Here is a 23,874-nt window from a genome sequence, read left to right as displayed (position 1 = left end):
GTCCCTCGGGCAGATGGTGGCTGAGCAGGGCCCCCCCCAACCCCCCTTTTATAAATCCCTGCATGTCTGTACTGTGGGAGGGGACACGGGGGGTTCCCTGGGCCTGCAGCCCCCAATCCTCTGCACCCACGTTGGGACCCCCTCCCCAATAAACATCCCTGGAAGGATCCCTGTGGTGATGTCGGAGCTGGTGCCGGGGGGGCTGTGGAGGGAGCGGGGCTGGAGCGGGCAGGGGGCAGGAGCGGGGGGCTCTGCCAGGGCCCCCCCGGCTCCCGCAGCAGCAACGGGGTCAAACTTTGTTAAACTTCAGTTATGAATTTTAAAATAAAAGGAGGAAAAACACCAGCCTGGGTGGCTCCTGCCGTGGGTTTGTTGGGGTGGGGAGGGGGGCACGGGGCTGGTCTGGGGTCTCTGCTCCCTCCCCAGGGCTGGTGATCCGAGGTGGGGCTGGGGCTGGCTCGGGCATCCCGAGGGCTGGAGCTTTGTCCCAGAGGGTTTGGGAGCGGCCCCACCAGCTCAGGGATGGTGTTCCAGGGGGACCTTTGTGGGGAAAGGCACAGGGCCGGGCTGGGCCCCCCTTTTGCCCCACAACCCCAGCCCTGGGGAGTGATGGTGACAGGGATCGTGCAGCCACCCCAGGTGGATCCTGTCAGGATCTGGGATCGGTTCTCTGGGAAAATCTGGAAATCCCCCAGCACGCCCATGCCGGGACAGGGGCCACGGCTGAGGGTCAAGTGTGGGGCTGCCCCGGCCCATCCCTGTTTCAGAGGATCCTGTGGGGAGACCAGGGAAAGCAGAAGCTTAGCCAAGGGGGGCAGCCACTGGGGACACAGGGACACCCCAGGAGCGGTGACGTGTTGGCAGAAGGAAGGGGATGAGGGTTCCCAGCTTGGGCCACGTGAAGAGGAAGGGCGACCACGAGGCCGAAACAGCAGGGTGAGTGCCCAGGGCAGTCCCCAGGGCCAGGCTGGGCAGCTCAAGACCCACGTGGGGGATTGTGCTGCCCCAGCTCCACCCCCCCACTCCCCACCACCCACAGAGTTTCGGGTCCAAAACCACTTCCTTCCTTGGAAAGCTGACGGGGGGCTTTGGGCTCCACCAGGCGCTGATTCAACCTCCTCCCCCCACCCCCTCGTCACAATCCCTGAAAGCACCAACCTGCTGAGAGGGCAGATCAGCTCCGGGGTGATCCCGTGGGCACTCGGGGCCCCCTTGGTCTGGGGGGACCACACCGAGTCCCTCCATGACCACCAGCTTGCCCTGACTCCTGGGAGGGCACAGGCAAAGCTGGAAGGGGCTGTTGCTTCCCAAAATCCCACAAACAGTCCCCACTTCCAAGGTCCTCTCACAGGGTCCGAGGGTAGAGCACTTGGTGCTCCCGGGCTCTGAAGGGAGGTCAGAGTTTGGTTCCAGAGGGCAGACCTGGCTCTGTTTGGTGCCCGTGGATTGTCTGCAGCTGATGGGGGTTCGTTTCCCAGCTGGAGGTGGGAGCAGCTCCCGGGGCTGGAGCTGTGGTTGTGCCCCACAAACTGTAGCCCGTGGGCTGTACTGATGTGTGGCCCATCCCCACTCCCAGCAAGGTCTGCATGCAGGAATGGGAGTTTCCTGTCCCCATCCCTGTCCCCTGAGCCACCAGGAGTTCAGGGATGGGACCCTGCCAGGGGTCAGGGGGGCAAAATGAGCCCCCCTAGCTCAGTGCTGCCCCAGGGTAACCCTCCCCAGGGCTGGGGGGAGAGCCGGTGCCTCCCTGCCCCATCCAGCCCATGCCGGGCAGGAGCTGATCCAGCTGGCACCGGCCCAAGGGATCATCCTGGAAGGACTTGCGGGAAGCGACACGAGCCAAAATTCCCACGTCAGCGTGGCAGGGCCGGGAAGGGTCATCCCAGACCTGGGGCTGCCCTGGAAGCCTCTTCCCTGAAGGGCAGGGGGTGTTGGCCCCTCACGGGGGGAAGGGGGTCAGCCTCATGCAGCTGCTGCACATGGGAGACACCGGGCACAGCCTGGCCCCACAGCGCCCTGCAGGGCAGGATGTGACCCTGGGGTCGCACCCTCGGCCCCGGGGAGGTGCCTGGACAGGGTCACACCTTGGCCACCTCCAGCTGGTGCCACCACTGTGAAGGGCACAGAGTCAGAATCACAGGACATTCTGAATTGGAAGGGACCCACAAGGACCGAGTCCCACTCTCCAGTCACACCACCAGCACCCGCCCTGGTGCTGGGATGAGGGGCCGGGGCAGCTGAGGGGGTGATTCCCACATGGAACAGGGATGGGCATGATCCTGGAGTGACACCAGCAGCCGCTGTCCCCTCTCCTGGTCACCTGCAAATGACCCTGCCAATGACCCTCTGAGTGACACTCTGAGTGACCCCTGGGCTCTGATCAGCACAGTGGGAGCTCTGGGAGCAGGTTAATGAGTCACCAAGGCCCCACCAGCTCCGTCCTGACACCCACCTTGTTGCCAGGGCTGAGCCGGGCACCCGCAGCCACGCTGAGGGGCAGCGCTGCCCACCCACCCCGGGAAAGCCCCGCAGTGTGGGCCCGTCCGAGCACCCGGTTCCCGGGATCTGAAAGCTGTGATTAAGGCAATGAAGCAATCAGGGCGGTTGCCACATCGGTGAGAATCCCCGGGGCCCGCGCTATAAATGCCCTGATCGATGAGCAGAGCTGGGCAGGACAGAGCGAGGCCGGGCCGGGCTGGGCTGGGCTGCTCTGAACTGAGGAGGAGACACCGAGCCGGGCACCCACCATGTGCTCCCTCACCCGTGAGTACCCGGCACCCGCTGCAGCCCCCACTGCTCCCACTTCCCCCACACCTCCTGCTGCTCCCATTGCACCCACAGCCCCCATTGCTCCCTCAACCCCTGCATCTCTCCCTGCTCCTGTTGCTCCCATTGTACCCACTTCGCTCACTGCCCCCACAGCGCCCACTTCCCCCAGAGCACCCATAAATCCCCCTCCCTGTAGCCCCTGCTGCACCCACTCACTCAGAGACCCCACCACTGCCCCACGGCCTGTGGGATGCTCTTTTAGGGGGGGTTCAGGTTCCTGACCCCACCCTGGGCACGGGGTTGGGGTCCCCGGGGTGTCGGGTGGGTTTCTGACCTGTTGTCCCCGCAGGTGGGCTGGCGCTGCTGGGCGCGCTGCTGTGGGCACCGTGGTGGGCACTGCACGGGGCGCCGCTGCCCGAGCTCTCCGGGGACCTGGACTTCCAGCTCTTCCTGCAGAGGAACCTCGAGTTCACCCGCAAGATCCGCGGGGACGTGGCCGCGCTGCAGCACGTGGTGGTGAGTCCCACAGAGCGGGGATGGCGGAACCCCCGGGGTCCCAGACAAGGCACTGCAGGGCTGGGAGCCTGCGGGGCCCCCAAGGATCAGCCCTGACGTCCTGGGATCCACTGGGGGCACGTAGGGACCCTCCCGGGCACACACCAGCCAGGGCACCCAACACTTGTGGCAGGTCCAACCCCATCCCCTCCCTCCTCCTGGCTGGGCTGTGGGGGGTCCCACACCCCAGGAAGGGGGTGTTGGGGGGTGTCAGGGTCCTCTGGCCGTCCTAAACCCCGTCCCCCTCGCCCACAGTGCGACACCTTCCAGCTGTGCAAGGAGGAAGAGCTGCTGCTGGTGCGGCAGGACCTGGACATCGCGCAGGTGCCGCTGGAGCAGTGCCACAGCCGCTCCTTCCAGGCGGTGAGTGCAGCCCTTCCCTCCCAGGACCCAGCAGGGCTCAGCCCCGCCGGCTCTGCCACGGCTCGGGGCACCCCAGAGCCCGCCATGGTCCCACTGACCGTGCCGTGCCCACCGCAGGAGACCTGCTTCAACCAGATCCGCGCCGGGCTCCGCGTCTACCGCGGCTCCCTGGCCGCTGTGAGGGACCTGCTGCCCCGCCACGCCGGGCTGGTGGAGACCCTGCAGCTGGACACGGCCAACCTGTCCTCCAACATCCAGCAGCAGGTGAGGGGGATGGGGGCACAGCAGGGGCTGGGTCCCCAGGGATGGGTGGGCGCGGTGGGCGCTGGATCCCCAGGGAGGGCACACAGGGGCAGCAGGGCTGCATTCCTGGGGCACATGGAGGGCCCAGCAGGGACACTCCGCATCCCTGGGATGCCTCCCTGCTCCCGGGGCTTCTCTGAGCCCGGAGCTGATTGCGCTGCCTCTGCCCGGCTGCAGATGGAGGACCTGGGCCTGGCCACGGTGACGTACCCAGGGGAGAACCCAGACCCCCTGCCCACCTTCTCCTCCCACTTCCACCACCAAGTCGGCAGTTTCTTCATCCTGGCCAACTTCCAGCGGTTCCTGGAGACGGCGTACCGGGCACTGCGGCACCTCGCCCGCCTCTGACCCCTGCTCGTGGATGTCCCACCCGAGGGACATCCCAGGAGCGCCCCGTTTTTCTGCTTATTTAATATTTATGGCTATTTAATATTTATCTGGCCGGGGATGCTCCCCCCGCTCCGGGGGTCCCCGCGGCGGATCCGTGCACGGGTATCTGTGCAGCATCACCCTTGTTTAATATTTAAACACAAGCGTATCTCTGCTACGAGGTTGGGGAGCTGAGCCGAGCCCCCGCAGCTGCCGTGGCACCGCCTGTGCCTCCGTTTCCCCACGGCTCGCGCTGCAGGGGCTCCCCTGCGGCATCCCACAGGAAAACCGCCTTCATCCGAGGATGAGGATGCTCCAGAGCAGCATCTCCCTGCCTGGGCTGCAGCCTGCAGGGACACATCTGACGGGTGTTATTTCTAGTAATTAATATTTAGTAGCCATTAGGGAGGGAGGGGAGGATGGAAATGCCGTAGGGATGCGACCCACCCGGAATGAGGCTTTTCCGGGGAGCACCAGCGCTTGGGGGGGTTTGTTTCTGCTCTGTCCCCCCCTTCCCTGCCAAAATTCGGGGTATTTATTGCAGTTTAACTTATTCGTGCCCATCCCTGGCCGGGAGGAGCTGCTTGGACATGGTCCCATCCCCCTGAGCCTGACGCAGCCCCGGTCCCGTGGCCGTGTGGGAGCTGCGGGCATGGGGGCTGTGGGTTTTGTACTGTATTTATTGCTCCAGTTGGGTCAGCCCTGAGGAACACACGCTACTTTTCCTTTTTTTTTATATATGTATGTGTGTGATAAAAATGGAAATAAACTCTATTTTTGCTCTGCCCTGCTGTCTCCTGCCTGCTGGTGGGGGGGAAGAAGTGGAGTGACTGGGCATGGGGACATGGGGACAAGGGAATGGGGCATTTGGGGCCGGGCTGTGGCTGCTGGTGTCAGCAGTGCCATTGGAAACCAACCCCCCTTGTGCACAGTGCTGTTGGAAACCAACCCCCCTGGTGCACAGTGCCATTGGAAACCAACCCCCCTTGTGCACAGTGCCGTTGGAAACCAACCCCCCTGGTGCCTCCACGCTACGGCCCAAGCCCCCCCAGGACCAGGAGGCACCCGTGGGGCATCTGCTTCCTCCCACCCCCGGTGGCACCACTTGGGCAAGAGCTGATTCCTAGAAAGCTCCGGAAGCCACCCGCGCTGGGAGGACCCACCCACCCCTCTGGTGCTGCTGCTACACGGGGAATCTGCTCCAAAGCTGCCTCGGGACATGCCCAGAGCCCTCCGGGAGCGACTGTGGTGGGACGAGGCTTCCAGTGGCGAAGGAAGCAGGGTGCTTGTGGCAGGGTGGATGGACAAACGGATGTGGCAACGTCAGGAGACCCCTGGGCATCTCCCTGCCCCAGAAAGCCCCTGCAGCCACCCTCAGCCTCGCCCTCGTGGGTGTTCGCCCACCCCAGGCTGTCCCCGAGCTCCTCGGCTCCACCAGATCCCCTTCCTCCCACTGGGCCCACGCTCAGGTCCTGTGACCACCATCATCCCTCACCACACTCATCCCAGCCCCGAAGGGACAGAGCCCAGAGCCAGTGGGAGGAGTTCCTGCCTCCTCTCGATTTCCCAGCCCCAGGAAGGGGCTGGCACAAAGCCAGAGCCCCACGGCTGGGCTCTCATCAGGCCCTCGTGGGTGCTTACAGGAAACCCCTTCTCCTGCTCCAGCCCCTTCCTGGAAGGGGCAGCGCCAGTGCCAACGCCAGCCATGGGGCTGCCGCGGCAAATATTGACAGAGCCGGGAAGGCCACGAGCGCCGGGCCCTGCTCTTTGCTCTGGGCTAACGGTAAAGAGCCGCCCCTGGGGGAGCAGCGGTGCCTGGGCGGGTCGGTGCCAGCTCAGCGTGGCACTCAAACCGGTGTCAGGCCCGGTGAGGCCATCCCAGCCCATCCCAGTGCGTGCCATGGCTCCGTTAGCTGCCCCACCCACCCCGTGTCTGCTCTGCACCTGCCCTGGAGCGGGGATGAACCCACAGGAGCAGTGGGAAAAGGGGAAGATACTCCCTCCCTGAAGGCCAAGGACCAGCCAGCACATGCAGCTACCCCAAGTGCATTGGGGTCTCTCCATCCAGCAGAGCCTGGGAGCAGCCAGGAGTGAGCTGGGAACTCCACTGGTGCCGAGGGGGCAGGGGCACAGCTGGTCCCAGAGCTGCAGTGCCCGGAGGGAAGGGCTGGTGCCCACTGGCCTCGCTTCCCCTTCTCATGAGTCAACACCAGTGAAGGGGCAGAGGCGCAGCCGCCCCAGCCCTGCCACCCCCTCAGGGTTGGGGGTTCGTGACACTCCAGGAGGATTCACCGCTGGAGCAGATGATGGGGCGTGGGGACAGTCCTGGGGGAGCCTGTCCCAGCACGAGGCCGGTGCGGTGCCGGTGAGGCCGCGGTTACTCACCGGCCACCGGAGCTGTGCTTGAGGCCTGAACTCACACTCATGGGGAGGAATTCCAGCAAGAACTCACACTCACGTGGAGGGATTCCCAACAAGAGCCTGCTTGTGGTTGACAGCACAGCAGGGAAGCATCCCTGCTCCACCCAGTGCAGCATGGAACGCTCCAGGGGTCCGGGACAGGGAGAGTGGGATTCAACCCCCCTCCCAGCACAGGGCTTGGTCACCAACTCCCCCATCACCCCCCGGAACAAGGGATTTTGGGGAGCCCCAGGACCCCAGACAGAGATGAGGCAAAACCTGGTTCTACAAAAGGATTGAATTATTTATAGAATAAAAAAAAATCATGGGGGCGTCTCAGTCTCGAAGCCCTCACGAGGCAGCACGGGGATGGCTCTGGGCACTGAGGGAGCAGCCCGTGGGCAGGGTGAGGCAGTGACAGAGGCCATCCCAGGCATCCAGGTGGGCAGGGAGGTGCCCAGGACGCTCAGGGATGTGCCCCCCTCAGAGCGCAGCGATGGCCTTGGCAGCGACGCGGCGGCCCAGGGGCAGGCTGAGGTCAGTGATGGCCAGCACGATTTTGGGGCTGGACATGGTGGACACCTTCACCAGCTCTGAAACCTGCCCAGGGGCACAGGAGAAGCGCAGTGAGTGTCCCCAGAGATGGAGACAGGCGAGACAGGCAGCAGGAACCCCAAGATGTGCCCCTGTCCCGAGGGACCCCAGCACACCCCCGAGCAGGGACAGGGGTGTCACGGCCGCAGGGCTCACCATGGTGAAGGGCATGAACTGCAGGATGCTCCCACGGCTGCCCTGCTCCAGGCACTCCACACACTCCTCCATGAACCACTGGACAAACTGGGTGTGGGTGCCGGCTGTCTTGGCCCCCAGGATGGAAGAGATGAGCAGGAAGAGGTTTGCTGTGGGGACAGGGAGAGATCAACAGTCAGGTCAGTTCTGGGGGGCTGGGGGTGGCCCAAACCTCCCACTGGTGCCCCAGCCTGGCTGGATGTGACCCCACAGAGCCGCCCCTGCCTTACCAAGCACACGGTTGAGCGGGTCCCTCATGCTGACGGTGTGGAGCTGGGAAGCAGAGAGTGAGCTGCTCATGGAGCGATCTGTGGGCAGCAGAACAGGAGTCAGGAACAGCCTCGTGGCTGTGCCAATGTGCCCACTCTGGCAACTCAAGGTGATCCAGTTCAGGAGGGGCTTTGCCACGAGTGACCCCGTGGAGCGGGAGAGGTTTGGGGCCCCCCACACCCCAACTGAGCCTGTGCCACTGGGGTACCCCAGAAACAGAGCACAGCCCACAGGGAGCCCAGAGCCTGGGGGATGATCCCCACGCTGCTCTCAGGGGATGTCACGATGGGGAGAGAGGAACAGCAGCAACACACACGTTACACATCCTGTGTGAGAGCCAGATGTTCAACAGCTGCACAGCAGCTCTCCAATCTCACTGTCAGGGTGCAGTCCAGCTACCAGAGCTGAGGCACGTCCAAATCTAGCAGCAAATCCTGAGACAGACCAGGGGGGTTGAGCTGACCCCAACTGGGCGCTTCTGCAGGAGGAACTGGGCCAGCTCCGCTCCAACAGGATGGGAATGCCCTGGGAAGGCTCTTGTGCAGACCCCGTGGTCCTCAGCTCCTGCCCAAATCAGCAGGACCCACCTTGTGCCGCTCTTGAGGATGCTCACCAAAAAAAGAAAGCCCTCCCACACTTTTCTCATGGAATCACATGAGCTACGTGGCCGCTGCAGGAAGCAGCGTTTCCACATCACTGCAGAAAACAGCCCAAAAAAGTCCTGAATGTCGCTGGGAAGAGGTGGGACTGCCTCAGGAGTTATAAAAAGATAAGTGAAATAAAGGGAAAAGCCCACATTTCGACAGCAACAAAACCAGAGGTCAATGGATGTGTCAAAATCTAATAACTGAAGAGTGCATTTGGGATAAGGGGAGAAACAATGAGCAGGGAAGGTCCTGACTCACTGCCCAGGAGTGTGGACAATGCATGTGGGAGCCGTGACAGCTCCTACCAGGCAGGACATGGACCGACCCCCCTCCATGTCCCACCGGAGCTGTCGCAACCTGGGACACCACAAGGACAAGGATGTGTCCCAAGGCTCTGCCCCAGCCTTGTTCACAGCATTGGAATGTCAGGATTTGGTCTCAGACATCAGGAATGTCACCTCCAGCTCTGGTCCCACGAAAGGGTGGCTGTGGGGACACGGCTCTTAAAGACCCCTGGGCCCCTCAGGTGTGGCGTGCTGGGTTGGGGGGTACCAAAATGGACAGAAAGTGTAACCTCACCCCTGAAACCTGTTCTGATCACAGAAATAAAGAGTTTGGCCTCTCCCTCTTCCAGGACAACTGAAATAACACTTGAGAGCCCTAAATCCTTACCCAGCCGGTTTGGGAAGGGAAGGATTTTTGTGCAAATGCCCCTTTCACACCCAAACAGAACAGCAAGGCAGGATAGTGCCCCCCCTGGAGCCACCTCCACCCCATTCCCCACACTTACTGGGGCTGGAGAGGATGTTGGAATCCTCCTCGTTGGAGCTCAGCAGGCGCATGAGCTTGGAGGGCTGCGTGTCATCCAGCGGGAACAGGCTGATGTAATCCTGGGGGAAAGAAAGAGGGGGTTCAGCCCCACCAGCCCCTCGCTGAGGGGATTGTTCTGGCCCACCCTGGGCACAGGACTATGATCTCTGTTCACCCATAGCATCCCAACCTGGGCAGGACACACCCAGATCAGCTCATTACAGCCCCTTCCCCAGGAAAGAGAAGGGAAAACCCTGGATTTTAAGGTCAGAAGATCTCAGAGAGCCCAGAGAAGCTGGGCAGGGAGCCTGGTCTCACCCATCCACTCCTGCCACCCTCCCCTCCCATGGACACTGCTGCTTTTGGGCACAAAGAGCCCCCAGTTCCACACCAGACACACCTCAATGTCCTCCCGGTGCCGCTTCTTCTGCCGGGCCGAGGCCTGGCCCTTGTTGTGGGAGGAGTAGGAGCTCAGGGCACACCACACAGAGAGCCTGGGGACAGGGCAGGGACACAGCCAGGTGCTGCCAGCCCACCTGAGGATGAGGTGTGAGCCCAGGGATGGGACACAGCAGGTCCCTCCTCAGAGGGGGACAGCAGGGAATGGGACCCAGAGTGGAAACTGTCAGCACTGGGCCAGGGCCAGGGAGGAATTTGGGTGTCTGGGTCCTCCATCCCAGCACAGACCATCTCCCCACCCCCCCAGCCAGGCTCCCCTAGGGACACAGTCTCCCGTGGGTCTGGGGTCTTACTTGGCCAGGGCCTTCCCGGGGGGGTCCATGAGGGTGTGCCACTTGGAGGAGTCCGTCAGCAGGTTGGGCAGGATGTGGCCCAGCAGCGTCAGTGTCAGCTGCTGCATGTCCAGGCAGAAGATGGCATAGAGCAGCTCCACAGCCCGCAGGGTGTGCTCCTTCCGCGTCTCCTTCAGCAGCTCCTGCAGGGAGCAGGGCAGGGAGGAGGGGGCACGGGCAGGGGTGGGCCTGTCCCCTCCCCTCCAGTGCCCAGCAGCCCAGGGACACACTGGGAGCACAGACCAGACCCACATCGCTCCCACCGTGGCACTGGGGGTCCCTCCTGCCCCCCCATACCTTGACCAGGTTGTTGCAGAACCAGTAGACCCCGCCCATGTGCAGCAGGGTGTCGAAGATGTGGATGGAGCGGCTGTCGACCCAGCCCTTCTCCAGCACCTTGGTGAACACGCCGGTCAGCACCTCCTTGATGGGCTTCTTGGGGGGCAGGAGGTTCCAGTAGGGAATGGTGTCCATGCCCGTGGAAGGGAACTTGATCTGCGTGGCCGTTTGCTGCAGGACGTCGGCGCACATGTGCTCCAGGATGGAGCTCATGATCACCACGCTGCAGAGGAGAGGGAGGGAGGGATCAGGAGGGAGTTGGGAAGGGGGAGCAGGGCAGGGAACCTCATGGCCGTGGGAGGCAGGAGCAGGGCAGGGACAGGCTGTGCCCGAGCTCACCGCTCGTTGTAGAACTGCAGCGTGTTCTCCCCATACAGGGGGGTCGCGAGCTGACGGATCATCTGCAGGGACTTCTCCCGCTCGTCCAGGCCCAGCATGCGGACGTGGGCCACCAGCCAGGCCACGGCGCACACTGCCATGCTGCACACCTTCCCCTTGATGTTGTCCGTGATTTTCTAGGAGAGGAGACCGAGCAGAGGATGAGCACGGACAGGGGGGTGCTCAGGAATCGCCTCCCAGGGCTGCGGATCCCAAATGCAGGGTCCAAACCCTTCCCTCCTCCACAGGTGTCATTGTCCCTGCCAGTCCCACTGTCACCCAGTGGGTCAGGGCAGCATCACAGAGTTGAAGCCGCATCAGTTCTCCCCTCCCAAGTCTCAGTGAGCTCTGAGGTAGATGCAGAACAGGGTATCTTGGAGCATCTCAACACCTGGCCCCTCCTCAGGACACAGCACAGCCCCACTTTGCCCCCCACCAGCCCCACCTGGATGGACTCAAAGGTGAGGACACCGTTCTCCCAGGCGTTGAGGATCTCCAGGATGGCAGCTGAGATGCTCAGACACACCTCGTGCCACTTCATCTGCCTGTCGGGAAAGGGGTGGGGAGGTTGAGGCACAGCCACGGGGCCAGGGAAGCTGGGGTGGGGGCTCACGGGTGGGCTCTTACACCAGCTTCATCTCGGAGGAGTTGTTGAGGAGGGCGACCAGGGACTCCACCTTGGTGGAGTCTGGGCGGAAGCAGGGGTGGTCGGGGTTCAGGATCTTCCCCTCCTCGGGCATGCAGGTCAGCATCCAGGTCTCGAAGAAGGGCACCTCGCCTGCAGGGTTCGAGTCCGACAGGATCACCTGGAACGGAACGGGCACGGGGTCTGCATCCTGCAGGGACCCTGCTGGGGACCCCACTCGGGGTGAGACCCCCACCCTGGGGTGTTCATTGCCGGGGAAACAGCGCCGCCCTGTGGCCTGGAGGGAGAAACGGGCACTGGTCAGCCCCCAGTAAGGCACTGGTGAGCCCCCACTAAGGCACTGGTTTCCTGTCTGTGGGCTGTGGTTTCTCCCATTACCAGAGGGCTCCCCAGGAAACCAAGGCCCAGCTCAGAGGAGGAGAGATGCCAGGCCAGGACCAGCCCTGGGGTCACCGTGTCCTGCCCCAAAGGGTCCCGTGTCCCCCACTCTAATGAGCTGTGCCCAGGGTCCCCCGTGCAAGGGTCACACAGCCCAGCTGGGAGGGCCTTGGGGGGGCCACGAGCTGGGAATCCCACATGTCACTTCCTCCTCTCAGCCTGTGTCACCCAGGGGATGCTATTTTTGTCCAAAAGAAGTTTTGCACATCTGTTCAGCAGCAGCTGGGCAGGAAAGTCACCAGGCTGGGACAGGGGACAAGACCTCATCGGACAGCCCCGGGCACGTCCTCCCCTGCTAGAAGCCCCCTCTCTGCTCTCCAGGGCTGGCTGGGCAGGGCCCCTCTCTCCCCCTCTCCACATTCCCAAGTGTTTCAGTATCGTTTCTGCTCCCAGCACACACAGATGTTGAAACTTGAAAAATTTTCATGCAACCAAAGTGCCGTTTCCCGAGCGGGGCTGCGAGTTCCTCCTCGGATGGGGGAGGACTTGATAGTGCCTGGTTGTGTGACCCCCCCACCCAGCCAACAGGGCCAAACCAGAGGGGTAACACTGGGGAAAGCCCAGTGAGCTCAGATCCAGCCCAGAGAAACTGCAGAAGCAGCATTCCCACTGATCCCACTGTCCACAAATGGAGCACGATCCAAGTCCTCAGGGAGGCAACACCCAGACCTCCTCCACCACCTGGCACCCATGGAGCCCCAGGGACAGATTTCCAGGTAACAGGCACTGGGTGCTGTGCCCCAGGCAGTGTGGTGGCTGCAGGGACAGTGGGGACAGCAGGGACAGGGGCAGGCTGGCCACTAGAGGAGGCTGGCAGGCTGCGGCAGCGAGGGGGTTGCGCTGTCCAGAGCCCCTCAGAGGATCCAGCCCCACCCAGCCCCATCCATCCCCTGGGAAGATCCAGCCCCATCCATCCCCCTGCAGGATCCAGCCCCTCAGAGGATCCTTACCTCCGAGCCGTAGGTCTGGGCCACATGGCACAGCATGAGGAAGGAGATGTCGAAGAGCAGGGCTCGCACTGGGCCGCTCTTGGCTAAGGGAGGAGAAACAAAGGCCTTGGGTGTCTCCAGCCTCAGCACAAGGAGGAAGGCAGGACCCCGTGAGTGTAGGGGTCAGGACCTGTTCCCCCCAGGGCAGTTTTTGTAACCCCCCCCCAGTGCTTGTGTGTGAATGAGGGGACATGCCAAGTGTCTCCCCCCACCCTGTCTGCCTCTGCTCGAGCCCCCAAAGCAGCTCTGGCCTCCTCTGGGCCACCCCCTTGCCATGGAAGGTCAGAGCACTCCACAAGTTTCATCACACGCACATGGAGTCAGAGTCCTTATCTGGGCTGTGCTGACACATCACCCCTTCCAGGGAGGGAGCCAAGGGGCCCCCAGGCTCGGCTGGGGAGAGGGAGCCCTTTCTCTGCAAGCAGGGAACACCAACATTCGGGATGGACACACACATGAGAGCAGCAGGTGCCCAGACCCCCGCTGGCACATGGCCACGTGCCCTGTGCCCCCTCCCCACCAGCACCCCCAGCTCAGTTCGCTCTGGTCCCACAGCCAGTCCCAGTTTAATCCAGCCAGGCCCCCAGAGCATCCTAGCACGTGGCAGAGGGGGAGCCCTGGCTCAGATCCCCCCATGCACGGGCGCACACGCACTCACAGATTTCTCCGGTGATTTGCTTGGTGAATTCGTTCAGCCTGCAGGGGCAGAGAGTGGCAGTGAAGCGTTATCAGTCCAACAGGCCAATTCCTACCCCCGAGACAAGCAGGGGCTGCTCGGTCTGCAGACCCCTCCCTGCACCCCATCCCAGCACAGAGGGGCTGGAGAAGCCAGGCCCAGCTCCACAGACACCCTCCAGCCCTGCAGGGACAAACCACCTCCTCCCTGTCTCCACTCCCTGCAGCCGAACAGGTCCGGCCACGCTGCTCGTCCCCACACCCACGGGCTCTCCCCAGAGCCAGCCCTGCCAGCTCTATTGGGGTTTCAGAGCACAGACCCCTAAACAGCTCCCCTGTGCACCCATGGGGGCTGGTGTGGCCTGAGCCCTGGGGGGAGCCCGTCACACAGCCCCATGTGTGCTGTGCGTGTGCTGTAACCAGGACACGGGTGTCTGGGGACAGAAGGGACACACAGCCCTGCATCCAGGGCTCTGCCAGGGCCTTCGGTTCTCTGAACACCCCCAAACCAACCTGGCTCTGATCCTCTGCCCTGTTCACGCAGAGGCAAGATGGGGTGCTGAGGGGTGCAGCCTCCCCACGACCCCAGCCCTCCCAGTGCTCCACTGGGCCAGAGGCACATCCAGCCCTGTGTGGGGGGCAGCTTGGGGGGGCTGCCCACTCCCTCGTGGGCACAAGGGATGGTGCCATCCAGGTGGACACTCACTTGACGAACTTCCGAGCGAAGGATTTCAGCTTGCCCGTGGCTGCTGCTGCTGCCAGCAGCAAGTCCAGGCTCTTCCCAGACAGCATGTGACCCAGGACCCCCAGCAAGCCCTCGGGGGACTTGGAGTGATCTGCATCCATGGTCTACAACCAACACAGTAAGAGGAAAGAGAAGTCACAGGGAACACGTGCCACGGAACAGCAGTAAAACTCCGGCTTAGGGGGTACAGAGTTGATCAGCGGCCAGAGCTGTCCCTGAGGCCTTGGGGAGCAGGGACACACAGGGTTTGGGGGAGGTGGGATGGAGCCCTCCATGCCCCTGGTACTGGTACAAAAACATCTCCTGTCACTGAGGAGCAGCAAAACAATCAGAGTGACACGGGGACAACAGGGAGTCCCCGGGGACCAGGGGAGATGCACAAGGGGAGTGGCTGAGCAGGATGGGCAGAGCTGGCTGGGCTCAGGCTGCTGGCACTGATGACATGCCACCTGACAGCTCCTCCAGCCTCCTAGGAGGGAGGAGGGGAGCTCCTGGGATCCACGGCGGAGCAGCAAAGCTGGGAGTGATTCCTCTGCTCAGGGGGAGATCAGGCACCTCCCAGCCACCCTGGCTGCCTGGTGAGACTGGTGCTGCTGGGAAGGCGCTCTGGGGTCCAGCCCAGCCTGCCCAGCACGGCTGCAGGAGAGGACTCACCTTCAGGATGTTGGTGACAGTGGGCTCAGCCCTCAGGATGAGCCCTGGGTTTGGCTGGATGTTGGCATTCTCGGCGGATTTCAAGCACGGAGAGTTTTCCTTGTCCGCTGTCCTGGAGGACCCCAAAGAAAGGTCAGTGAGTAGGAATTCATCACCCTGCCTTCCTCCTCCCACCCACTGGCACCCCCAAGGGAAAGTCACCACCTCAGGCCACCACCAGCTGGGTGGAGTCTGTCCCCTCCACTCTGAGGGGACAGACTACCTGTACCCAACTTGTCACCCAAAGCAATGCCCCATCCCCCTAGGCCGTTGTGCCCCAGCCACAGAAGCTCCTCCCTCACATCCCCCCAAAACACCCCCCCTACTTTTGGGGGTTACCCAGACTTTGGAGGGGCTGTACCGTTTGTCAATCAGGTTGGTCTTGTTGGCCTCGGAGAGCAGCCCCTGCTTGCTGCACTCCTGCAGGAGCAGGCTTATGCAGTTGCAGCTGGAAGAGAGAGCAGAGCCTTAGCCTGAGGGACAGCATTCCTGTCACCCCAGGCAGTGCCACAGGGCAGGGGGACTCCCAAGCTGCCCTCCTGGGCCCGCTCCCACCCCGCTGAGGATGCTGCAGGGCCCGGGGCAGCTCGGGGTGTCACACAGCGTCACCCACACTCAGCTGTCACACACTCGCTCCCTCGCTCGTGTGGCAGCGCCAGGCCCTCAGGAAGGAGGAACTGGATCAGAAACTAAACCAGCCTTGCCAGGATCCTGCACAGAGGACAGGGTGGTCGTGGCACATGGCCACGTGTGAGCCCTGGCCACGGCGAGCACTCACTTGCAGCGCTGGTCGGCTTTGTCGAGCAGAGGGGTCAGCTTGAGCAGGAACTCGAAGGCACAGTTCACGTCCTCAGTGAAATCCTGCCGAGCACAAAGCCCAGCACTCAGCCCAGCGTGCTCCCAACATACCCCCAGCCTCCCACTGCCTCCTGGCCAGGCACCAGCACCACACAGCTCACACGTGGTGACACACAGACCCCAGGGATGGCCTTCCAGACTCACCTTGTCGCCTTGCGGATACTTCTTGAGCTTAACCAGGACTTGGGGCATCTGAAAGACACAGGGCATGGTGTGACACTGGGGCAGACCCCTCTCCACAGCCAAGAACCCCCAGCAGCACCAGCCCAGACCGACACAGCTGCACACGGCTGCTCTCCCAGCACAGGGACAGGAGCATTTCTGCAGGGGGGGAGGACTAATTGTTCTGGCAGAGCTCAGGGCTCAGCAGGAGAAAGGGCAGTGGCAAGCACAGGGCTGGGAGCAGTGCTGGGATGGCCCCTACCTTCAGGAAGGTGAAGGCTGTCCACTTGAGCTCCTCCGTGCCCTCGGGGCACTCGATGAGGCCCACAAAACAGGCCTTCCAGATCTCCAGCACGAAGAGGGGGGAAGGGATGCGCTGCAGGGCACACACACAAACCCCCTCAGTGCTGGGCTGGCAGCAAAGCACATCTTCCACCCCCCTGAGCCCCTGCGACGGTGTTGATGGGCTCCCACTGCTCCCTCGGAGCAGGATCAGCACAGGAAGGCACAGCACGGAGCCCTGGCTGTGGCCCCAGGCCACCTGAGCAAGAGGACACGCTGTCACTTCTGTACCTGCATCCTCTTCACCATCATGAGCTGCTCCACCAGGGGCTGGGTCTCTCCCGTGAGGTTCATGGTCCCCTCCAGCAGCACCACGGCGTGCACGGTGGGGAACCCGGTCTTGTTCAGCTGCTCCGAGTGCACCGAGAGCATGGTGGGGATGCTGGGTGGGAGGGGACAGCTCAGGGTCACTGGGGCCCTGCAGGGACAGATTCCTGCTCCTCCTGTCCCACTCTCATTCCCTGGCCAAGCCCCTGACCTTTGCTGCCCTGTGTCTCCCCGGGGCAGGATGGCCTGGAGCACCTGTGCCTGGAATCTCCAAGGCACAGTCAAGACCCTGGGACCTGGGAGCAGTTCCAGGGTGATACGGAGCAGGAATGGCAGCTCTGGTGTGACCAGAGCAGCTGAGGAATGGTAAAGAGCCCCAGGTCACCAGAGGAGCAACTCCTGGGTCACCACTTGCCCTGTCCCCTCTCCTCTGGTCAGCCCCAGCCCACTGCCAGAGCAGGGATCCAAGCTGGGAAGGGACAGGGAAGCAGGGAGCCAGCATGGAGAGACAGGAGGCTCTCAGCCCTCAGAGCAAGGAGTTTAGGGCACCCAGAGTGGGGCTCAGACCCATTTTGCCCCCCAAACCCATGAAGCAGCAGCACACAGCCACCTCTTGATGAGGGACACGCAGTCATCAGCCTGGCTCCGCAGCGGGGACGTGCCAAGGTTGTTCAGGTTCTCCCCCAGCTTGACGAGGGACTGTTCCACAGTGCTCCAGGAGGCTGGGGAGGCAGGACAGGGATTCAGTGGGGGGACAGGAACACATGGAAAAGCTGGGCAGGCTGGTTCCAAGGCTCACAGCAGCACAGAGGGGCTGCAGAGGCTGGGGGTCCCTGCTGGAGCTGCAAGCCCAAACCAACGGTCCGTGTGCCCAAATCGAGGGTCTGCGAGCCCAAACCAAGGGTTTGTGTGCCCCCAGCAGCTCCTGCCTCAGGCCTGGCCTGGCACAGCCTCCTGGCAAGACATGGGCACAGCCGAAGGCGCGGGGCTGTGCCAGGCTGGCAGAGCACAGGGCTCGCCACGCGCCCAGGAACAGCTCACGCAGCCTCCACATTAATTCTGCTCCTCTTCCAAGGGCAGCACGGAGGGGAGGGGGTAGAGGGTGGCACGGAGCCAGGGAGGAGAGACGGTTACAGCAACAGGGCTGGAAGATGGATAGGCTTGGAGCCGCAGGGACAATGCGGCAGGAGCCGGGCAGGGGGAAGGGAGAGGTGGCAGTGCCACCTCCGCAGGGGCAGGGACGTACACGTCTCCTCCAGCTTGGCGATGTGGATCAGGGCGCGGTTCTTGGTGCTGCTGAGCACCTTCTCCAGCCGCTCCAGGCACATCTTCAGCTGGTTCTCGGCCGCCGCCTGCTCCAGGGGCTCCTTCACCTTCTCGGCGTAGAAGGAGGCGCAGCGCAGGAGCCAGGTGAGGGCACTCAGCAGCGCCCGGCACAGGCTGATGCACTCCTCGGCCTTCCCGTGGCAGCTGGAAGGGGAGGAAAACGGGAATGTGCTCAGGAAACTGAGGCACGGACACGGGGCAGGCTGGGGAACCCAAACCCAGGTCCCGCACTCCCACCCAGCTCCTCTGCTGCAGATCCCAACCTGCTTGTCCCACCAGCATTCCCGCTGTGCCGGGGGGGAAGGAACACCCCCACCCCCACCCGGTGCAGCCTCCTCGCTGGCCAACTCCACTACAGGGAAACTTTCCAAGCTTCTAATCAAATTATCTTGCTAAGAGAGGCTCAGCATCGATCAGTGCTCTGCGAGAGGTGAATGCTTTCCCCTCCTGATGCACAAATCATCGGGGCCAGAAGTTTTGATCAAATTAAGCAGAGGATCAGAGCAGGCAGGAGCGGATTAAGGGCCGGCTCTGCAGTTGGCCAGCGACAGCTCCTTGTCAACATCTGCCACTGATGCATATTCATTGCTGCTGCTTCATTTCATTTCATTGAAGAGCTGCTACCTTCAGCCTTCCTCCTCCCTCTGTCCCTCTGGCCTCCCAGAAGAGGCTGTCAGGGGTTAACAGGAAGATTTCTGAGCTTTCTAAAAAAGTTTTTGTGGCCTGAATTGTCTGGACTCCCCTGGGTCCTGCAACACCAGCGGAAGAGCATGAAGCAAAACAAGGCAGCGCCTGGGGCAGCGCAGGCAGGACCAGACAGGGACATGCAGCCAGGGCCTGGGAAGCTGCAGAGGGAAAGGAAACACTCCAAGGGGATGGAGACCCTCGGGCGATGGGGTTTACACCCACTCCACCTACCTGAGCGGGGCAGGAATACCACAGCCAGTTTATCCCAGAGTAGGGGCGGGGGTTTCCCGCAGCTTCTCATGAAGCTGGTGGGGTTTGGATCCCCTCTGCTCTCCCCAAGCTGGCAGCAACCCGGGAATGGGAGCTGGAGAGGGAATCTGCCCTCAACTGCCAGGGTGAGTATCCTGGGATCAGTCAGGCCCCACCAGCTCCCAGTGCTGCCCGTGGCACAGCCAGGATCGAGGTGGCAGCACTGGAACAGTCCCATCATACCTGAGGCGGTCACAGAACATGTCCATGATCTCCAGCAGCGACTGGACACACAGATCCCGGGAGAAGTCATCGAACTAGAGCAGGGGAACACGGAGGGATTTCAGATGGGGGCTGCCCAGCTCTGGCACCTCCCAAAACACCCTCAAGCCCTCCCTCGAGGGCCGGGCCGGGCGCTGCGGCCGCAGGACACTCGCCCTGGCAACCACCCAGAAGCCACTTGAATGAGAAGTAGGTCAGGGTTGTCTGTCGGCCAGGTCATGCCCTCCCAGGGTAGCGAGGCCGGGGCTGGGTTTGGCCGGGGCCAGGCTTTCTCTGCAGCCTCGGGCCGGGGCTGTGCTGCCCTGACGCCGTGGTGGTGGCCGGGTGCCAGCCCCCTGCCCACCCTCTGCCCGGTGGGGCTGGCAGCGCCAACAGCCCGGCTGGCCGCGGGGCTGGGGGGCGGGGGGCGGCAGAAGCGCGGTCCCCTCCCCTCCTCCCGGAGCAGATGGGGAGCCCCGCCGGGCCGGAGCTTGCCCGCAGCTCTGCGCTGGGCCCACGCTGAGCTGAAGGAGGAAGGCTCGGCTCTCAAGGTCAGCGCTGTGCCCGCCCTCCAAACGGGCAGCGATGCGGGACCGGGGAAACGGCGATGAGCCCGTGCCCTTCGGAGCAGAGCTGTGGGTGGGTTCAGCTCTACCCCACCCTGGGATTGCACCCATCCCGCCAGATCGGTGCTGAGCCCGCTGGACGGGTCCCCACCTCGCCAGGGCTCCATGGCACAGCTCCCAGCTCAGCCTGGGGGCCCCCAAAACAACCCTGGCTGCCAGCGCTGCTCTCCTCTCATCCCCATAACAACAACAAGGCAGGGGGAGAGAAATTATTCTCCCTCAGATTGTTTTTCGTTCAGATCAGAAGTGACCCTGACATGGCAGGGAGTGGGGAGTCTGACACAACCTGTGAGGGGCTTCCCAAAACCACGGAGAGGTAGCCATGGAGGGCTTATCCCCATGGAAGTAGCATGGGGACACGGAACACCCACGGGAAGCCACGGCCGAGCGTGGCCTGTGGCTGCAGCCGCGTGGCCCCGGCGCTGGCAGCTCCTCCACAGCCGGCTCCAATCCCCACGGCACTGCCAGAGCCGCTGGCTGTGGCGGGATGTGGTTTCCGGTGGCCAGGCTGGGGTTACACACAGAGCAGGAGCCTGCCAGGCCCCCCAGGGCAGAGGGACGAGGCGCTCACACCCGCAAAACCCCGCAGGACCCGCAGCAGCCCATCCCCAGCAGGGCCAGGAAGGGCTCGGGTGCTAATCCGTGCTGGCTGCCCACTGCTGACTCAGCCCAGGACGTCGCCTTCCACTTGACCTATATTTGGTGGGAGCTGTGGGCAGGGAAAGGGATTCGTGGGTTGTGGGTAGAGAGCGAAAACCTCGGGGAGCACCTGCCCGAGCCGTACCTTGCTGATGGCCGTCAGCACCGTGGAATAGGACACCATCTACAACACACAAAGCCAAAACAAGCGCGGTGTCACACGGGGGCCGTGCCAGCGCCGCGCTCGTTGCCAAGGAACGGCAAGGTCAGGGCACGGCCCCGCTGCCTGTCACCGCAGACGGGGCCGGGGCCGGGGCGCTGACCCGGCACAAATCCAAACAGACATTTTTAGGTGATCGCTGATGTGTTTCACACAAACTTTAGGCGATGTTAAAACGCCGGGATGTGGAAGCGCGGAGCTCACGGCGAGCGCGGAGGCTCTTGGGGGGCAGAATTCCCACCCCGGGCGATGGCAGAGGCTATTTATGGAAACATCCCTGCCTGGGGCACGTGCTGAGCCCTCCATCACCTGCCCCAGCCCTGGAGAGCCTCAGATGGGGGACTTGGGGTGTCTGCCCAGCCCAGGACAGGCTCAGATGGCAGATTTGGGGTGTCTGCCCACCACGAGCACCCCAGTTTCTTTGCCAACCTCATTGGGGCAGGGAGGTGCCCCCCAGCAGTGCCAGCAGGTCCTTACCTGGGAACTGATGGCATATTTCAGGTAGGACAAGATGAGTGGGTTTGGGGAAGGCCCGATCATGGCCTGTTCCAGGAGAGCCTCTGCAAGGAAAGAGAGGGGTCGGGGGGTCCCAGGTCAGCATGTGGGGACACGGGTACACACTGACACACTGCCCTGCCCTCACCCCACACTGAAGCTGGCAAAGCCCAACTGCGCCAACCACAGCAACTCCACACTGCTTTTCCCCAAATTTCACTGAATCCCACAACTTTCTAACTCCTCATGGCACAAGCCAGTGAATAATTCAGGCAGCGCAAGCAGCCTCCTGCTAACTCAGCTCTCTCTGGGCACTCCAGCCCCAAAACTGCGCCTGCTGCTCTCCAAACACACTTCCCTCCCTCCTGCCCCGCAGCCTCCACCGAGTGGCTTTTGCCCAGGCACCCGGGGCTGAGCTCGGGGCTGCCCGTCCCCTGCGCAGGGCCCGGCCCTGCCCGTCTGGCCCTCGGTGGCCCGAGGGGCTCTGCCCGTCCCATCTGCTCAGCCAAGCCTTTAATTGCCCATTTGAGCCATGGCAGAGAGCAGGAAGCACCTCCCCGAGCAGGCCCCGGGCTGTGGCTCGGGCTGCAAGTAGGTCAGAGCACCCAGATGTAAAAGGGGGAGCAGCAGCCGGGTGGGAAGTTGTCGCCCCAAAGCCGGGGAGGAGCCGCCGGCGGATCCTGAGCGCGGGAGCAGGAGACTCCCTGGGTCTGGCTCCAAGGCTTAGACCTGGGCCAAGAGCGTCTGGGATGAGGACAGAAGGTGGTGGCAGCCGTCCCCTCCCCAGCCCAGCCCAGTGTGCCACCACGAGCCAGCCACATGCTGCTCCCCGCTGCAGACGCGTCAGCAGCGATCTGCCGGCCCCGCCGTGAGCCCAGCAGCCCGTGCCAGCTTCCCCTCCTTTGTGCTTCCAAAGCTGAAAGGCACGAGCTCAGGGAAGTCCTGTGGTGAGGAAAGGAGCTGCTGTTCCAGCCATGGGGGGCCTTGGGAATGGGCTCTCCCCCATGTGCTCCGAGTCGGGGTTGGCATCCTGCCTTTGGGGCTCCCCAAAGGAAAAGGGGACGTGGCTCCTTCCCCTCCTGGCACATGGGCTGCCCCCAGGAATGCCCAGGCTCCTGAGCCTTCCCCAGGCCAGGAGAAACCTGTTCCTAAAGAAATCACAGGGAATTACCATCTCTGGCCCCGTTTTTGGGGGTACACAGATGAGCCCACACCACGCACCCCACGAACCTCGCTGCCAGCAGAGCAGGAGCTGGTGCCACCAGGGTGGGAACAGGCACCAGAGAGCCCTGGGGACAAACTGGGCAGCAGCAGGAATGGCCCTCCAGCCAATCACCCCCACACCCAGCACACCCATCCAAAGCAAACCCATCTCCCCACAGCCACAGCTCCTGCTCGGCCCCTCCAGCCCCACATCAGAGGGGACAAACCCAGGCCAGAGCAGCTTGGGGCATGACAAAACCCAGACACTGCTGGAAAATTCACTGGGAGGGTGGAGAGAGGGGAAAAATATCCACTGGGGAAAGTTTCCCCCTTGGGAGGCACGAGAGCTGCTGCCTCTGTGGGGTTGGTTCCCTTTAAACCCACCAGAGCAGCGATCCCTGGCTCTGTTTATTTATCCGGGGACGTGCTGCACAGGGAAAATCCCAGCACCAAGTTTCTATAATTAGCAGGAGAGCCTGGCAAATCTTTAAACCAAAGGTCCCAGCCTTTGGCAGGATTTGTGTGAAATGCCCTTGAATTGGGCTGGGAAAAGGAACGCCCCCACCCCTAGCCAGGGTGGGAAGCGGCCTCTGGAGCAGCACCTGGCTCCTCCTGTGCAGGGAAAGAACCAGGGAATCAGGGAATCACTGGGGCTGGAAAGACCTCCAGCATCACCCAGTCCAACCTTTAACCCAGCCCTGCCATGTCACCACCAATCCATGCCCCCAGGTGCCACATCCACACATTTTTGAACCCTTCCAGGGATGGTGACTCCACCACAGCCTGTTCCAATGCTTGACCACCTTCTCCCTGAAGAAATCTCCCCTAAAATCCAACCTAATCCCCTCCTGGCACAGCTCAGTCCCAAAAGGCAGGTTGTGTGGACTCCTGAACCCTCACAGGGAGAAGAACAGGGGGAATGACCCCAAAATGGATCCAGAGGGATGGGGCTAAAGGGGTTGGGAAAGGGCATTCTGGCGTGAAAAGCTGTGTAGGAAGGGGTTGGAGGGACCGAAATACAAAAGGGATCTCCAAAATACCATTGTCTGCAGCCCAAAGAGGGGAACACAGGGGGGTGACACCCCAACCCCCACCCCCAGAACACCCCTGCGTGCCCAGCGAGGAGGGAGAAGCCCCCCCAGCCCCTCCCGGACCTGCCAGGTTGAGGATGTCCCAGGTGGCTCCTCGGGGGAAGAACCGCTTCATGTTTATGGCCCACTGGTAGTCGCTCCATCGCTCCTTCCAGGCCTGCAGGATGGCCTGCTTCAGGTTCACCACCTTCATGGTCACCCTGCGGACGGAGAGCTCAGGGGAGACGGAACCCCGACCCACCCCCGGGAAGGGCAGAGCAGGCCAGGGGGGCAGCGGAGCCGGCGGGGAGCGCGGCCCAGGGGCCCCGGAGGATCTCGGGCGAGGGGCCCGCCCGCTCCCCGGGGCCGGGGGGTGCTCGGGGGCGCTCGGAGCCGCCTCGGTGCCCGCGGGTCCCGCCGCTCCCCTCCCGGCCCTCACCGTGTCCCGGCGCCGCCGAGCGCCTCCCTCAGCGCCTGGGCACCGCCATGGCGCCACCTGC

General features: G+C 62.9%; 2 protein-coding genes across 2 annotated transcripts; one reads left to right on the top strand and one right to left on the bottom strand.

Annotated features, from left to right (window-relative positions):
• Positions 1-2,747: 2,747 nt before the first annotated feature.
• CSF3 (colony stimulating factor 3) lies at positions 2,748-4,338 on the top strand. The gene is made up of 5 exons (XM_027909575.1): positions 2,748-2,763; positions 3,119-3,285; positions 3,580-3,687; positions 3,805-3,951; positions 4,168-4,338. Exons 1-5 carry the CDS (start codon positions 2,748-2,750, stop codon positions 4,336-4,338), a joined length of 609 nt encoding a protein of 202 aa, XP_027765376.1.
• A 2,701-nt stretch (positions 4,339-7,039) lies between these two features.
• On the bottom strand, positions 7,040-23,868 carry MED24 (mediator complex subunit 24). Its single transcript, XM_027909576.1, has 26 exons — positions 23,814-23,868; positions 23,459-23,595; positions 21,084-21,166; positions 20,532-20,570; positions 19,104-19,177; positions 17,845-18,068; positions 17,209-17,320; positions 16,563-16,713; positions 16,252-16,365; positions 15,972-16,019; positions 15,748-15,830; positions 15,331-15,417; positions 14,931-15,042; positions 14,238-14,380; positions 13,515-13,552; positions 12,818-12,900; positions 11,411-11,589; positions 11,229-11,328; positions 10,745-10,920; positions 10,364-10,628; positions 10,028-10,209; positions 9,676-9,769; positions 9,256-9,355; positions 7,779-7,856; positions 7,510-7,658; positions 7,040-7,359 (listed from the first exon to the last, which is right to left on the bottom strand). The coding sequence occupies exons 2-26, from the start codon at positions 23,586-23,588 to the stop codon at positions 7,243-7,245; spliced, it is 2,961 nt and encodes a 986-aa protein (XP_027765377.1). The 5' UTR covers positions 23,589-23,595; positions 23,814-23,868; the 3' UTR covers positions 7,040-7,242.
• Positions 23,869-23,874: the final 6 nt, after the last annotated feature.

Source organism: Empidonax traillii, unplaced genomic scaffold, assembly GCF_003031625.1.
Source record: "Empidonax traillii isolate 1590-97213 ecotype Southwest subspecies unplaced genomic scaffold, ASM303162v1 scaffold2230:size31665, whole genome shotgun sequence".
NCBI lineage: Eukaryota > Metazoa > Chordata > Aves > Passeriformes > Tyrannidae > Empidonax > Empidonax traillii.
The sequence above is the reverse complement of the archived record's forward strand: the minus strand, read 5'-3'. Positions and strand labels throughout refer to the sequence as shown.

Bases quoted from the DNA above. Each gene is read 5' to 3' on its own strand.
- CSF3 (XM_027909575.1), top strand. The intron at 3,286-3,579 runs GTGAGTCCCACA...CCTCGCCCACAG, and splicing joins CCGCGCTGCAGCACGTGGTG to TGCGACACCTTCCAGCTGTG. The intron at 3,688-3,804 runs GTGAGTGCAGCC...TGCCCACCGCAG, and splicing joins ACAGCCGCTCCTTCCAGGCG to GAGACCTGCTTCAACCAGAT.
- MED24 (XM_027909576.1), bottom strand. From the start codon at position 23,588: ATGAAGGTGGTGAACCTGAAGCAGGCCATCCTGCAGGCCTGGAAGGAG. The intron at 15,418-15,747 runs GTGAGTGCTCGC...TCTCTCTTCCAG, and splicing joins AAAGCCGACCAGCGCTGCAA to CTGCAACTGCATAAGCCTGC. The intron at 12,901-13,514 runs GTGAGTGCGTGT...CTCCTCCCTTAG, and splicing joins GCAAATCACCGGAGAAATCT to CCAAGAGCGGCCCAGTGCGA.